Below are 16,891 nucleotides of genomic sequence, written 5' to 3'. Positions count from 1 at the left end.
ACAGCTTTGTAGTAGAGGCTAAAGTCTGGGATTGTGATGCCTCCTGCTTTGGTCTTCTTCTTCAAAATTACTTTGGCTATTCGGGGCCTTTTGTGGTTCCATATGAATTTTAGGATTGCTTGTTCTAGTTTCGAGAAGAATGCTGGTGCAATTTTGATTGGGATTGCATTGAATGTGTAGATAGCTTTGGGTAGTATTGACATTTTGACAATATTTATTCTTCCAATCCATGAGCAGGGAATGTCTTTCCATTTCTTTATATCTTCTTCAATTACCTGCATAAGCTTTCTATAGTTTTCAGCATACAGATCTTTTACATCTTTGGTTAGATTTATTCCTAGGTATTTTATGCTTCTTGGTGCAATTGTGAATGGGATCAGTTTCTTCATTTGTCTTTCTGTTGCTTCATTGTTGGTGTATAAGAATGCAACTGATTTCTGCACATTGATTTTGTATCCCTTTTGTAGCAACATGGATGGAACTGGAGAGTGTGATGCTAAGTGAAATAAGCCATACAGAGAAAGACAGATACCATATGGTTTCACTCTTATGTGGATCCTGAGAAACATAACAGAAACCCATGGGGGAGGGGAAGGAAAAAAAAAAAAAAAGAGGTTAGAGTGGGAGAGAGCCAAAGCATAAGAGACTGTTAAAAACTGAGAACAAACTGAGGGTTGATGGGGGGTGGGAGGGAGGGCAGGGTGGGTGATGGGTATTGAGGAGGGCACCTTTTGGGATGAGCACTGGGTGTTGTATGGAAACCAATTTGACAGTAAATTTCATATATTAAAAAAAAATAAAATAAAATAAAAAATAAAAAAAATTAAAAAAAAAAAAAGAATGAAATTGGACTACTTTCTAACACCACACACAAAAATAAACTAAAAATCAATTAAAGGCCTAAATGTGAGCCTGGAAAGCATAGAATCCCTACATGAGAACACAGGCAGTAATTTTTCTGATATTAATTTTTCTAAATATGTCCTCTCAGGCAAGGGAAACAAAGGAAAAATAAACTATTGGGACTACATCAAAATAAAAACTTTTGTACAGTGAAGGAAAACATCAAGGAAACAAGAAGACAATCTACTGAATAGAATATATTTGCAAAAGATGTAGTTGATAACAGGTTAATATCCAAAATATATAGAGAACTCATACAACTCAACACCAAAACAGCAAATAATCCAATCAAAACTTGGGCAGAGGTCCTGAATAAACATTTTTGGAAGAGAGATACAGATGGACAACAGACACATCAAAAGATACTCAACATCAGTAATCATCAGGGAAATGCAACTCAAAACCACAATAAGATATCACCTCACACTTGTTAGAATGGCTAAATCAAAAAGACAAGAAACAAGTGTTGGTGAAGATATGGGGAAAAAAGAACCTTTTTGCACTGTTGGTGGAAATATAAATTGGTACAGCCACTGTGGAAAACAGTATGAGGATTCCTCAGAAAGCAAAAATAGAGGGGCACCTGGGTGGCTCAGTTGGTTAAGCATCCAACTCTTGATGTTGGGTCAGGTCATGATCTCACGGTTCGTGAGTTCCAGCCCTGTGTCAGGCTCTGAATTGGCAGTGTAGAATCTGCTTGGGACTCTCTCTCTGTCCCCCTCTCTCTGCCCTTCCCTCCCCACACATGCATGTGCACATGCGCGCTCTCTCTCTCTCTCAAAATAAATAAATAAACTTAAAAAAATTTAAGAATAGGAATATCATGTGATCCAATAATTCCACTATTGGGTATTTACCCAGGGACAACAAAAACATCAACTCAAAAAGATATATGCACCCTATGTTTATTACTGCATTATTTACAGTAGCCAAGACATGGAAGCAACCCTAAGTGTCCACCAATAGACAAATGAATAAGGAAAATATGGTATATATACACAATATTACACAGCCATAAAAAAGGATGAGATTTTGTCATTTGAGTCATTATAGATGGACCTAGAGGGTATTATGCTAAGTGAAACAAGTCAGATGAGAAAGACAACTACCATATGATTCCACTCATAAATGAAATCTAAAAAAATAAACATTGGTGCCTGGCAAAATGGGTAAAGGAAAGAGGGTGATACAGGCCTCCAGTTATGAAATGAGTAAGTCATGGGAATAAAAAGCAGAGCATAAGGAATAGTCAATGATATTGCAATAGCAATGTAATGACACAGCTGGTAGCTGCACTTGTGGTGAAAATAGCATAATGTTTAAACTTGTCAAATCACTAAGTTGTAAACCTGAAACTAATGTACCATTGTGTGTCAACTATACTCAAAAACAAACAAACAAAAAAAAAAAAAACAGAAGAAGAAGAAAGGAAAAGAAGATCATAAGGAAGAGAAAAACGTTTATTTAAAATTCTATTTACCCCTCCACTAAGATTCTCAAATAAATGTTGACATTTAGCAATATAATCAAGAACCAATTTGCATTGTTTGTTGAAAATAGAAATTTTAGTGAAGGTAGCAAGGGTTGTATTTTCGAGGCAAATTTTGTGAAAACTCTTTATAAATCTCACCTTAATATTCAGAACTTCACTTGCTTTTTTTGTATCCACTTATATCTACTAGCATATGGTGCTAAAGGACACAGACAAAATGAAAGATTTCAATTTAGGAAGATTCAATCTATCCTTTTAATTTAAATTTATATATAGTAAGGTACAGCCTAGTAAATATAAACATCTCAAATATATCATTTGCTTTTGAAGGATTCTAGTTTTGACATTGTTAACTTATTTGGTAGTTTAAAAAATTCCAAAGTAGTTAACATACAGTGTTGTATTGGTTTTAAGTGTACAATGTAGCAATTCAACAATTCCATGTATTGCTCAGTGCTCATGAAAATAAGTGTGAAAGATGCCTTTTAACACTATAATTCATAAGTATGTATGTATAATATATTGACCCTTACATTTTGAAACATAATCTCTTCATATAGAATGGAAAATATTTTGGTTTTTCAAAATGTCATATTGGCAACATTATGAGATTTATTTCTCATATGAGAAAACACACCAATGGAACGTATAATTCCAAAGATGTTATAGTGTCTAATTCCATCTTGTGAAAATTTGGATTGAAATAGAAAATAGTTAAAGACAAACTAAAATGTTTCATGGAAGACAAGGTAAATTTGAAGAATGAAATAGGTTGACATTGTTTTCAATAAACCACCTTCATTATTCTGAGCATAGAATACAACTATAACAATCTATCAAACAATTGAATTAAATGTTAATTTCTTTCTCTTTGCATGTCCATGTCAAGAATAGCAATTGATATGGGAAACAAAAGCAGAGGGAAATAGCAGATAGAATTAAATTTCCTTATAACCTGCAACCCATTGACAAATAGTTGAGGCAGTTAGAGTACAATTTTCCTCCGGGAACTCCCTACTTTCTTAATGTTAATGCTTTGCTAAAGCGGAAAACAACCTTAGTTTGACAATAGCCAGGCCTCCAGTACTTGTGAGTCTTCTTTAGCGTATGAAAATCTCATTGAAAACTTCCCCTTGACTTTACCTTCCTCAACTCCCAAATATATATATATATATATATATATATAGATAGATAGATAGATAGATAAAAACCCCAGTCTCTCCACAGCATCTGGGTCAGCTCTTCCTGTCCACAGGTCCTGTCGCCGTGCTTTAATAAAATCACGATATTTCCACCAAGGACATCTCAAGAATTCTTTCTTGACCATTGTTTCAGAACCCCATGAACCCCACCATCACCTCCCAAAATACTCATCATATTTTGTGCCCGAATGCCGGACTATGAGTCCTTTCATCTGGACTCTGAGTGGTGCAAATTGGGTGAGTAGTTTCCCTTTTCTTCCTTTACTCTCATTTCAGGGGCCTTTTTGAGGAGTATGGTCTTATTGGAACAATTTCATGTCAATTGCTCAGGCTACAATCTTCTTGCCCATGGCTACTCTATGGGGAGGAGAAAGCCTGCCTTTTGGCTGAAAGTTAGTACCCTGGCCAGAATGGTAATAACATCCAGAAACTTTATGCCCTCTCTTTACTCCTGTCTTTATACAAAGTTGTCTGTTTTGGACATGGGACAGCCACCTAAGTTACTAGCATGCTGCCAGTCTTAAGATTCCTGTGAGAAGTTTCCTTCTCATTGGTCTAATGGGATCCCCTCCACATACCTGGTCTGGCCCCTTCTGGTTGTGAGACCTCCACTGGGAGCCACCTGAAACCAGTACCTGATTGAAATAAAACCCAACTGGGGACCATTTCCTAGGAAGTCAGCTGTGTTGGAATTTTGCTTAGATCATGATGGATTTCTAGCTTTACTGCTTTCTGTCATTGTCCTCAACTACAGAATTGGGTAATTTTGTAAAACTTTTCCAGTGTTTTCCATGAGTTAAAAATGGCTGGTTTTTCATGGCTTTCTCTGCAAGGCAAGCCACAGTGTGGTACATGGCCACCAAGGCACAACATCGCCTTCTCCACAGGACAAGCCACAGGATGGCACAGCAAGGCCTTCTCAACAAGGCAAACTTGGTCCATATGCCAGCCCCAACTTGTAGTCTAGAATGCAATGGGGAAGTGGGGGGAGGGCTGGCCTCCCTCCTACAGGGGTTTCTAACAGCTGTTTGGTAGATCCTCGACCTTTGACTTCATTTGATGGATGCCTCAGGTCGCTTTGACACAAGGAACATCTGATATATCCTGAGCATGGGACACCACCCAGGAGTCAAGGGGGATCTTTGTGGTAATGGACCTTCTCTATTTTTTCTCTTCTGTCCCCAAGGACTCTCCCTTGAGATGCTTTTTTAACCCACTGGAAACAATTCAGATTACAATATTTAAGAAAGGACTGATATCCTGTAACACTGCATGGCCTTTGTAGGATCTAGCAGTTAGATCTCTTCTGCAGGAAACAGGGCAAATCGACAAAGGTCTCCTAGGCCCAGACCTTCTTGGCTCTAAATCAGGACCTGGATCTAAAGGCCTCTTATTATCTAAACTGGCCTCCTCCAAATAAACTCAGGTTGCTGGAGGAAACACAGGCCATCCCTAATGAAGGGGATACTGACTCTCTCTCTCACTGTTCCTAATAATGGGAGCTTCTCTCTCATTCATATCCTGGGTAATGGCTTTAATTGGAACCAAATGGTTAGTCTACCCCAGGACGGGGACTTTAAGGAATGCTCCCAAGCAGAGCAGCTGCCAAAACTCCCTTTGTTTTGGGGAAATTCCCTGTCTATTCTGACCTGACATGGACTGCCTAATTCCACTAGTTGGTGGAAAACAAAAAACAAGGCATCTGCTCCTCTGTCCGAGTTGACAAGATGTAGAACTGGGAACTCTTCCTCTACCTGCTGGCAGCATTTCACCTCTTCTGCCTTCTCCTGTTTCTGCACCACCTCGGTTGTGGCCTGCAAAGCTGATTCTATCCCATCCTCGGTGCCTCCTCAGGCACCACTGGCTGTCTAGGAGCAAAGAGCACCCACTTGGACTGCCTACTTCAGATTTTGCCACCAGTGTCTCAGGTGAAAATTGATAATGGGGAACAGATTGTCTTTTAAGTGGATGCAAGTGGAACATATTCAGTGTTTAAGCTAATTTAATTTTGTTGGTTTAATTAAAATAGACATATCTTTAGAGTTATCAACATTAAATATAAAACTCTTATTCTATCTAGGATTATTGAAGATAAATAAGCTCGTGCTGTCTTTATTGCAATTTGTTAACAAAAAAGATGACTTAAAATGATGGTTAATTCTGTCTCAAAGTTTTCATGGGTAATTGTTAAGATAGCTTTCAGTCTTCTGTAACCTAAAACTTTAACGTGTTGCTCACATGATAATTGGGATTGAATTAAACTGAACATGGGATTAAATGAGCTGAGGAAGATTATAGTTTTGATTCTTGTTGAAAATATTGCTGGTTCTCTAATGTTTCCTCTTCCAGATTAAGGAAACTGTCTCTTAAGATACCTATGATATACAAAAATGTCATAAAGTATTTATTTGTAAACTGAAGCATTTATCTTTTCTCTCTACATAATTCCCCTGAAATTCAAAAAACTCTCAATGAGTATTCTTTCTTTCATGGGAATTACAATTGTTTGCATAAGTTCAATAAAAATCTGTTCATCTTGTAACAGGTCACTGTTGGAAATACTGATAATTTTACCAAGGCTTTGACTGGAATGTCATATTTGAGGATGACATTCATAGAGTCAGATATGATCAGACAGCTTTAAGGAACTAGGGTTGGCTTTATAAAACATGGAGCCATAAAGCCCCTTGGAAATGTTGGCCTGGTGCCTTGCTTACAGAGTTCCCAGCAGTCTTACCAGTTGAGTAAAGAATGTCACTTCCTGGCAGTTGCACGAAACTCAGGATACTTTGAGGACCTTCTGAAGAGGAATTTGCCCAAATCTACAGGTATTGCAGGCATGTCTGATGGCAATACTTGGCTTCTGGCTTGGAAAGCCACTAAACATTCAATCTAGATTTCTTATAAAAAGTTCCAGCAAAGCAAATTTTAAAAGATCTGTATGATCAATCACTACTCTTGCTGAGTTTGTGTAAATAATTAGGCCAAGTTTGTTAAAACTGGACTTGTTTTACAAATGAATTAGTCTTGATTTGATTATCTCCAGAAATGACGGTTACTAGAGAGAAAAATTATTTTAATAATGCACATTTCTGGATGTTAAATTTTAGTTCTGATAGTCTTTAAATGTTGTTTGCCTAAGCTAGACAACTTGAGGTAAACTTCAGAGATATTGTCACAATAGAACAGGTATGGACAATCTTCTTGCTTGTTATTCTGTGGGGATAGTAACAGGTCCCAATAGGTATATTATTTATTTAAAAAACTAGAATGGGATGGATTTCCCCAACAATTTTATGAAAAGACTATAGTGCTTTATTAAATTATTCCTTGAGCCCAGGTTAACTCATACATCTCTAAATGAATATACAAGTCATAGTCTCCCTAAACCTTATCTGTAGTTATTAGAAACCCACCCCATATAAACAAAGGAAATATGGTTTATTTAAAGGATTGGAAGTCTACTATAGGTAAGGGATTTAACTCCAAAAGGGAAGGGCCCCTACTGAGTCATATTATGGAATCCCACTGTAGTTAAATTAGAAGGCCATTACTCATGGACTCCTATATCAAGAATTAAACCTGGAGGCACCTGGGTGGCTCAGTTGGTTGAGTGTCTGACTTCGGCTCAGGTCATGATCTCACGGTTTGTGAGTTCAAGCCCCATGTCGGGCTCTGTGCTGACAGCTCGGAGCCTGGAACCTGCTTCAGATTCTGTGTCTCCACCTCTCTCTGCCTCTCCCCTGCTCATGCTCTGTCTCTCTCATGTCTCAATAAACAAACGTTAAAAAAAATTTTTTTAAAGAATTAAACCTGTACCTTCCTCACAGGAATCTAGTATTGTTGCAGGATTTTTTACCACAATACACAGAATTCATTGCTTTGCCACTTTGAAGAACAAAGAGGTGGACACAAAATGAGCAGCAGGCAAAAGTTTATTAGAGTATAAGATTAGAAAGGAAGAATAGTAGGAAAGTTCTGTTTACAGAGAAGGGATGTTTGAAAGTGAATGCCTGAGAACTCTAGGCAAGGGTCCTTGTTTTATAAGGTTCTGGTCAGCCCTCCCTCTTCCCTTTCCCCTTGTTCCTTCCTAGGTTCTACCCTTATTGTCTTTTCTTTTTTTTTAAAGTATTTATTTATTTTTGACAGAGAGACACAGCATGAGCGGGGGAGGGTCAGAGAGAGAAGGAGACACAGAATCCGAAGCAGGCTCCAGGCTCCGAGCTGTCAGCACAAAGCCCGACAAGGGGCTTGAACTCACAGACCTCGAGATCATGACCTGAGCCGAAGTCAGACGCTCAACCTACTGAGCCACCCAGGCGCCCGTACCCTTATTGTCTTGATAGCTCTAGGTGCTGGGTTGTCCATGCCTGATTGGCTCGTTTTCATTGTTATGAGGGGTTGTCTATGGCTGCACTTAGGTCTTTTGTCAAATTCCAGAGGGAAACCTGAGGGGGAGTAGGCAGTGTCTGTTACATTCTTAAGAGGAACTTTTATGCCCAGGGTGGGTTGCTGTGCTCAGACACTCTCAGCATTGTTCCAAAATGTGTCTTTCCCCACCCAGGGACCTCAGATCCTAGTCCTTTCCCTCTCTGCCTATTTCATTCTTTTTTTTTTCCAATCATAGCATGCCAGCTGACATGCCTTATTCCTGCGAACCAGTGGAAGACCTTAAATTTCTCTTCAAATGACAATAAAGGACTGGAGATTTTTTTTTGGCTTCTCTTTCTCATAATATTAACCTTATTTTGTTGTCTTTTCTGGTGTCTGCCTGGTGCCAAGACTCCTTCACCACCATAACTTCTAGCTGACAGATGATCTTTTCTACTCAAGGAGGTTCATATATGTTGTCTACCTTAGATTGGCTGCCTTTGCCTTTGGTAACTCCTGTATATGAACACCCAACTGACCAATGTTGACACACAGTTAGGGACATCTCTACACCCCTGTTGAGCAGGAAGAAGTTACAGAAGAAAATACCTTCCACCCTCAGAAACCTTAAAGATTTTAAGAGTCAAAAGTTTTTAGGGGGAAAGATGTGGGAAACAAAGGCAGAAGGAAATGGCAGATAGAATTAAATTTCTTTATAACCTGCAGCCCATTGACAAATACTTGAGGCAGGCAGGGTAAAACTTTTCTCTAAGCACTCCCTACTGTCTTAGAGCTAATGCTTTGCTAGAGGGAAAAACCACCTTAGTTTGACAATAGCTAGGCCTTCAGTATCCTGTGAGTCTTCTTTAGCATATGAAAATCTCATTGGAAACTCCCCTTGATTTTACCTCCCCCAACTCCCAAATATATATAACCAGTCTCTCCACAGGGTCCAGGGCAGCTCTGCCCATGGGTCCTGTCCCTGTGCTTTAATAAAATCAACTTTTTGCACCAAAGGTGTCTTCAAGAATTCTTTCTTGGCCATAAGCTCCAAACCCCACAAACTCCACCATCACCCCAAAAACCTCATCAGCAATGATTTCAAAAATTATAAAGAAGGTATTTGTAAGACAATGAACTGCTGGAGGAATGATTAACTCTTCATGTTCATAGTATTATTTCTTGTACTCCCATTTATAATATCAAAATAATTCACCATGATTAATGATAGGATAGTGAGCCAACAGAAGTAATAGGGATTTGCCATGTACTATTTGTCATTATCATTTAAGAATATTATAATTTAGTACCATTACTTTTCTCATAATTCAAATGAATTGAAATATGATTTTGAATGAATAAGTATAAAATAATTGTCCACTTAGAATACTGCAAGAAACATTATCAGTGATGAGGGAACTTGGGGCAAGCTGAGGGCAAAATACAGGCTGGCTTTCCCCCCAACTCCCCTGACCAGGTGGAATATGTGTGATATTTCTCAGACACTCCTGGCTACCCAAAAACAAAGGAAAGGGGTTTAAGTGCTTGCCATGGTAATGTGGGAAACTAAGGCAAATGAAAAATTAAATTCCCTTACTGCCTACAGCCAATTGACAAGTCCTTGAAATCAGCAGGGTGACCGCCCTCTAGGAGCTCAGCTCAGCTGCTTAGATGATGACAATTTGCTAGGGGCAAAAGAGAATCTTACCTTTTTTCCCAGCCTCAAGGATCCTGTAAGTCAAGTTCCTTTATCTCAACTGCTCAAGATACATGCTGGCAATCATACTCCAAGCTTATGGTCTCCTGATATACATCTGAAGGGTCTTATGACTGAGGTTTTATTAAACAGTAATAAATGGCATTTTCCTAGCAACCACTAGCCCCTCAAGGTCCTGGAAACCTTGCTTCCAAAATTCCTTAGAGACTTACTCTATCCCTGATCCCCTCTCAACCTGAGGATATATAATGAGTTACCTGTCACGACCTCAGTGCAGTTCTTCCTACCCATGGGTCCTGTCCCCATGCTTGAATAAAATAAACTTTTTGCAGCAAACACATCTTCAAGAATTTTCTCTTGGCCATTGGCTCTGGACCCCATGAGTCCCCCATCACCCCAAAACTTCATAAATCAGCATTTAATAAAGCTCAGGAGAAAATATTGACCAAACATTTTTCTAGCATTTTCCAGAATCAATTACAAGGCACACTGTTTTCTCTAGAGTTCTCTATGGCATATTTTTGTAGACAAAACAATGGAACAATTCTGTTTAATTCTAGTGTATATAGCAAAATTTAGAATCCTAAAAAAGGAAATTTAGAAGTTACATTTAAATTATTTTCTGTTATTTTTTCTTTTCTCCTTTCCCACTTTCTAAAACATGTATTACTCATCTAAAATTACTATTATACTATTTAGAAACTCCAGGAACACGTAAAATATGTTTCTAAAAGGACTGAGTTTATTGTAAAGCATCACATTAAGGTTGAATCTCAGTAAACAAAACTATGTCTTCACTGTATGTTGATTTTGGCATAGAACACAGACTTGCACACATCAAATGATAGGGTAAAGTAATTTAAAGTAAAAGGTGTTTTTTTTTAAGTAATAAAGTAGTGTGGAACTAAGGTACAATATGTATATCTTCTGGGTAAGTAATTAAGCCATAATGTTTTTTTGTTTTCTTACAAGTTTTCATAATTAATATTTTAAAAATTGACTCTTTTATCTGATACTTGTGTTATCACTGGAATAGAAGCATAGAAAAGATTCTCTCTGCTTAGATTTACATATTCATACAATATGTGCCCAAGCTGAAACAAACATGTCAAATATCTGAGAGGTAGTGGCATTCATGACCACAAGTTGTTTTAAAAGGGTGAACCATTAAGATTTTTTTTAGCAAAGACCTAAGGAAAACCAGTCTTGGGCATTGAGTGCTGACCTATTTTGTAATAGTTAATTAGAAGTCTGAGCTTTTTGCAAAAGAATGCCATTTTAAAATTACATGCTATCCCACTTTCATTATATATATATATATATATATATATACATGTTTCACTGAGGCAAGCAACTTAGAAACATAATTGCATCATAGCTCTGCAGTTAAGCGAGGAACTTGTCAATTGAACATATCTGTTTTTTGGGTTTTTTTTGTAGGAGATCATCTATTCTGATCATTGAAGTAAACAATAAAGGGCTACATTTAGAAGCATAAAAAACCTGTTTAGTACATAAAAGTTTCAATTACAGAATAATGGGAATGTTATAATTACCATAAGAAATTACAATGTCTGACATATAAAAATTACCTGCAACTGCTTTTTAATCACAATAATGTTATATCAAAGGGTACATATTTTTGTTAACTAAAATTAATGAGGCAATTTTGGAACAAGAGACAGATTCTTTTGCTCTGTTTTAAAAGCTGCAATAATAATACCAGAAAAGGCACAGGTCTTTTTTCTTTTTTACAATCACTGAAGTATATAAAATGCCTTGGCAGATAACAATACTATTCCATGACATCTAAAAATTTTGTTCACTTCTCATTTTCCTCATCATTATATTCACATGTTAATTATGTATTATTCATTTTGTTTGCATGTGAAAACACCAAATAATCTATTATCTCAACATTAAGCTGATTTCTTTTGAAGATAATTTTAAGAGCAATAGAGATTCCTTTTTCAGGATGCTTAAGGCAGAATGTTTCAGGTTCATGCTTGCTGCTTTGCCTGAGCTTCTGCTTCCTGAAATGAAAAACAAACAAAACATAAATTTAAATATCACAAAACAGACATCCATGTACATTTTGGTTGCACTATATTAGCTCAAATTATTAAGAATATTCAAAAACAAAAACAAATGGTTCCCAGAGAAGACTGCTTAAAAATTCTTAATAGAAAAACTATAAAATAGAAACTTCTGCTTAGAAGCAGATGTAATAGAAGACTGCCTAATCATTACTAATTGTGTGAAATAATTCCATAAAAGCCAGGGATTTCCAATTATAGTTCAAATTTAACAAAATAGATGATTTCATTTCTCTGTGATTTTTCATCAAAAATTGAGTGTTCAAAAACATTGTCACCTAAAGTTTACAGTTAGTCGTTTTGTTTAATTAAGGTTTAAATTACTTAAAAAATGTGATGTTTATTAAAATGTTGTTGCTTTAAATTTTATAACGGTAGGCAGGAAAACAGGTCAGGTTTTCTTTCTTCTCCTCTGGACAATGAGTATTTCTACCATAGGAACTCTGACCTATAGGTGTGCTCTGGAACCTACCATACTACTTGACACAAAATACACTTCAAGGAAAGTTTATGGAACTAAAGATGGGTGGTAAGAGTGACTTTGGTGAAAGAAACTTCAGAGTGAGGTTGTAGAAATCATGCATACTAGACAATATAATTCTAAACACCTGTCATAAATTGAATACTTGATGGTCTCAGGAGGAGTAGGAGCAGCTGAATACTCCAAAATGAGCCTCTGATACTATGCCCAGAAGAAGGGGGAAAAAGCAAAAATGAAAGATGCTAGATTCTTACAAAACAAAAAAAAGGTAGATGTGAAAGAAAGAAGGATGCAAAAGAGTACACTATAATTCATTCTTTTTAATTTTTAAAAAAATGTTTATTTTTGAGAGAGAGAAAGAGAGCACAAGTAGAGGAGAGGCAGAGAGAGAGGGAGACAAAGAATCCAAAGCAGGCCCCATGCTGTCTGTGCAAAGTCTGATTTGGGGCTCAAACACATGAACCATGAGATCATGACCTGAGCCAAAGTTAGAAGCTCAACTGACTGAGCTGAGCCACCCATGAACCCCCGTAATTCATTCTTAATACATTTTCAACAAAACAGATGTAAAATACTACCTTCCAGAAACCTTGGCAAAAAAAAAAAAAAAAAAAAAAAAAAAAAAAAAAAAATCCTAAGCGCTTTTAAAACTTTAAATATCATGTTTGGTTGTCAAAATGAATATATCTTAGACCCTCATTATGCATTTGTTTCATTTTATGGAACAAGCTTGTGAGAATTTCCTCATAACATAATGAATTTTACACTAAGACCCCTCAAAGGCTTAGCTCATATCGTTGGGGAAGTAGTTATATAAAAATGTGAATATGGGCGCTTGGGTGGCTCAGTCGGCTGAGCATCCAACTCTTGATTTCGGCTCAGGTCATCACCCAGGGTCGTGGAATGGAGCCCTGTGTACAGCTTTGTGCTGAGTGTGGAACCTGCTTAGAATTCTCTCTCTCTCTCTCTCTCTCTCTGTCTCTCTCTGTCTCTCTCTCTCCCTCTGCACCTCTTTCTGACTCGTGTTCTCTCTCTAAAAAGAAATAAAATATAATAGAAATAGAAATAAAAATGTGAATATGTCCTAATGTGAAGTCCTTCTTTTTATGCACATCTAATGCCTCTGAGTAACCAGTATTTTGGAAACACCCTAAATCCCTAAAGTCACATCCTATCACTCTTTGCTGTAATTAGTTATAAATTCTTTAGCTCTCAGTTATCCCTTTTAATGGAAGAAATTATTGGCACAGACATCCAAAACAAAAAAGCTATTCAATTTTTTTGTAATTTGTCTTTGCAATAATACATTATATTTAAAGTAAATTATTTACTTTTCTAATTATATTTTATCCATCAAATATATAAATTGTGCTAAAATATTTGTTAGTACATAAATGTAAGTAGCCAATATCTATAGTTCATGGATTATCTAATTAAACTGAGAGATTTGGAAATAGCCATATGAGGTATCGTCCCCCTTTATTCCTAATATAAACATCATTCCATAAATGTACCAATTTTGCATCAGATAATCCTGGGTTCAAATTTCAGCTCTGTTACTTAATCATTATGTAACCTTGGACAAATTAATTAAATTATCTGAGCATCAGTTTCCTCCTCTATAAAATGCCATTGAGGACACCTAGCTCATAACGATGGTTTAAGGATAAAATGAGTTGTATGTGAAGGGTCTAGCTCAGTGCTTGGCCATTTCAGGCATACATCCTTCTTTCCTGCTTTTCTCTTCTCCACTTTTTGCCAAGTAACTAGGACCAACACCACAGCTAAGTGAAATTAATATAAAATTTCTCTTGGAGATGTGGTAAAATAGAATGGGCTTAGTGGAAATAGGAATGTTTCAAATCTCACAGCAGAGGCAGACTCCATTGCTCCTCCCTGAAGCAGGGTGGTTCAACCAAAGCTAATGAGAACATTTCTGTAACCAGCATTCTCTACTGCCTCAATATACTACTAGTGAATATGGGTCCAATAATTTTTTCTCTCAACATGAACATCACCAGATTTTTATTTTTTAGTAAAAAAATGTTATTTTATTTCATATCTGAAAGCCATCACCTTCTATAAAGAAATGCTAGTGCTAAGGAATAATCTTCCATATTAATAAAATAAATAGTAAATATTAATATACCCTGTTTTGAATGCATCCATATACAAAATAATATAAAAATTGTCTTTCACAGGAGGATTCCTTGTTTTATGGAAATATTTGTCAGAAGATATTTTTAAATACCAAGTTCTCCACTGAATTGGTTTTGAATAATTTTTAAATGTAAATAGAATGTGTGCAAGTTATTTGGAACATAAAGAAAGGAGAAAAATATTCATGTTTAGCTATGGTTCAGTTCAGTCTCTTAACAGAGTATTAATTATACAGTAAAAACAATTATATACCTTATTATAATGTATCTTTTCACAAACTCATTTTTTAATGAAAGCACTAGTTCTTTCAGTGAATAAACTATTTTTGTTGACCCTATTTTTGGACATTTAACTTGTTTTCAAAGTTTCAGGATTATATATAGTGCTTTGAAACATATTTTTATCCATAAAACTCATTCAGTGTTGATTTATTTTGGTTGACCCTACTGTTAGACATTTAATTTACTTCCAAAGTTTTAGGATTGCAAATAGCATTTTGATTTATGTTTTTATTCATAAAACTTTTTCCATGTATAGAATTATTTCATTAATGAAAACTATAATACCCCATGTGAAATTACTGGGTGAAGAACTATAAACATTTTAGGGTCCTTGATACCTGTTTGCCATCCTGGTTATCAAAAGAGAGTACCAATTCATACTACCACCAGCAATATGTGAGCGATTTAATGCACCCTTCTTAGCACTGAGTATTATCCTTTGTTTTATATTTACTAATTTCATGGATGAAAATTGAATCTCATTTTATCACATGTCTTTATTGTCAGTGCATTTTTCTAATGTGGGTTAACTAGTTGAATTTCTTATTTTGTATACTTTCTTTTTTTGAGAGAGTGTGTGAGCATGAGCAGGGGAGGGGCAGAGGATGAGGGAGGGAGAGAATCTTAAGCAGGCTCCATGATCAGCACAGAGCCCAATGCTGGGCTCCATCTCACCACTGTGAGATCATGATCTGAGCTGAAATCAAGAGCTGGACGCTTAACTGACTAAGTCACACAGTCACCCCTTATTTTGTATACTTTCTATTTGTCAGTTCTTTCTGGAAGGCTTATCGTCATGTTAAATTAAAGGGGAAAAAACTCTGAAAGCTGAGCTAAAGAATAGAAAAATCATCATTCCAATATCAAATTTATCACTTTTAGTCTTGGAAAAAAACCTATTAAAAACCTATGAAATACTAACATTCAAAATCTTCCTATCACCAAATAAAAGACATAGCATAGGGAATATAGGGAATACTGTAATAGTGTTACATGGTGACAAATGATAGCTTACCATAATTTGTACAAAAGTTGAATCACTATGTTGTACACCTGAAATTAATGTAACATTGTGTGTCAACTATACTCAAGTAAAAACAAATTAAACAAAATAAAACAATCTCCCTATCACCAATCCTCCCTTAACTCCACTGTCAACTCAAGATCTTTTCTTATTATCCCAATCTATCCACTCTATCCTTGCTAACATGCACTGTTTTACTTTATTTTTACTCCTAGGCTTAAATGAGGATGGAAAAAAAAAAACTATCAGCTGACTGGCTCCACTATGAACTCATCAAGTCTAGCTGGACCCTCTATTTTGCTCAGCCATACTTCCATTCACAATCTTAATCTACTCTAGCCTATTTTCACCAACTGAATCCTTTCAATTCTCCTCAAAGTTCTAATACCTTAAATTTCCCATCACACCTAGCAGATGACCTTACACTAAATATAAGACATTTTAAAATATGAACTTCTCTAAACTCCTTGCACATTACAATTTCTATTTTTATCCTTCTATTCTCATTCTCTCCAGTGTCAGAAAAAAATGCATGTCCTCTCCTTTCCAAGACTAACTCTTCCCCTGGATCACTCACTTTTTTGTTTCCTACATGATGTTTGTTTTATTTCCCAGTCACTCAGGTTAGAAGCCCTGTATATAGCTTCACTTCTTCCCAGTTCTTTACATACACAAACATCTCATAAATTTCTACATCTTATTATACATGAGTTTTCTATATCTCCTAAATTCATTTTTCCTTTCCATGGCCACTACACCACTTGGCCCTCTTCATTACTTTTCTGGACTTCTAAAGTACCCTCTAATGGGTAGGCCTATCTCTAATATCTCATTTCTCCAATATTTTATAATCCATATAGCTTTCAAATTTATTCTCTTAAGACATAGATCAAATCACATCTTAAAGTACAGAGATAATCTTATCACTGTATTCCCCCTTTTCCTACCTTGGCTTTTAGATACCTAGAGGATAAAACTGAAAGTACCTAACACAGCATTCATAATTTAGTCCAAACCTACCTAGTCAATCTCACCTCCTCTATTTAATATGCCCTATTATGGAGACATGCAGCACTACACTTTGCTCCCTGAAAATATCATCATGTGAAGCTACATGCAGTAGTTCCTGTTCTGCCTCTATGAAAGACACCTTTGTGTCATTTC

The 16,891-nt window shown here is 36.3% G+C and overlaps 2 protein-coding genes across 3 annotated transcripts in view; one reads left to right on the top strand and one right to left on the bottom strand.

Annotated features, from left to right (window-relative positions):
• Positions 1-16,891, top strand: part of LOC125932219 (SH3 domain-binding glutamic acid-rich-like protein 3) — a 39,446-nt gene that overhangs the window by 17,448 nt on the left and 5,107 nt on the right. The gene's annotated exons all lie outside the window — the stretch shown is intronic.
• The window catches only part of SH3BGRL (SH3 domain binding glutamate rich protein like), a 103,821-nt gene continuing 97,335 nt past the window's right edge, over positions 10,406-16,891 (bottom strand). For both annotated transcript variants that reach the window (XM_049644709.1, XM_049644710.1), the window contains exon 4: positions 10,406-11,718. In XM_049644709.1, coding sequence (XP_049500666.1) covers positions 11,686-11,718 — 33 coding nt within the window. In that variant the 3' untranslated portion in view covers positions 10,406-11,685. The remainder of the gene's footprint in view (positions 11,719-16,891) is intronic.

The sequence above is a fragment of the Panthera uncia genome, chromosome X (genome assembly GCF_023721935.1).
Source record: "Panthera uncia isolate 11264 chromosome X, Puncia_PCG_1.0, whole genome shotgun sequence".
NCBI lineage: Eukaryota > Metazoa > Chordata > Mammalia > Carnivora > Felidae > Panthera > Panthera uncia.
The sequence above is the reverse complement of the archived record's forward strand: the minus strand, read 5'-3'. Positions and strand labels throughout refer to the sequence as shown.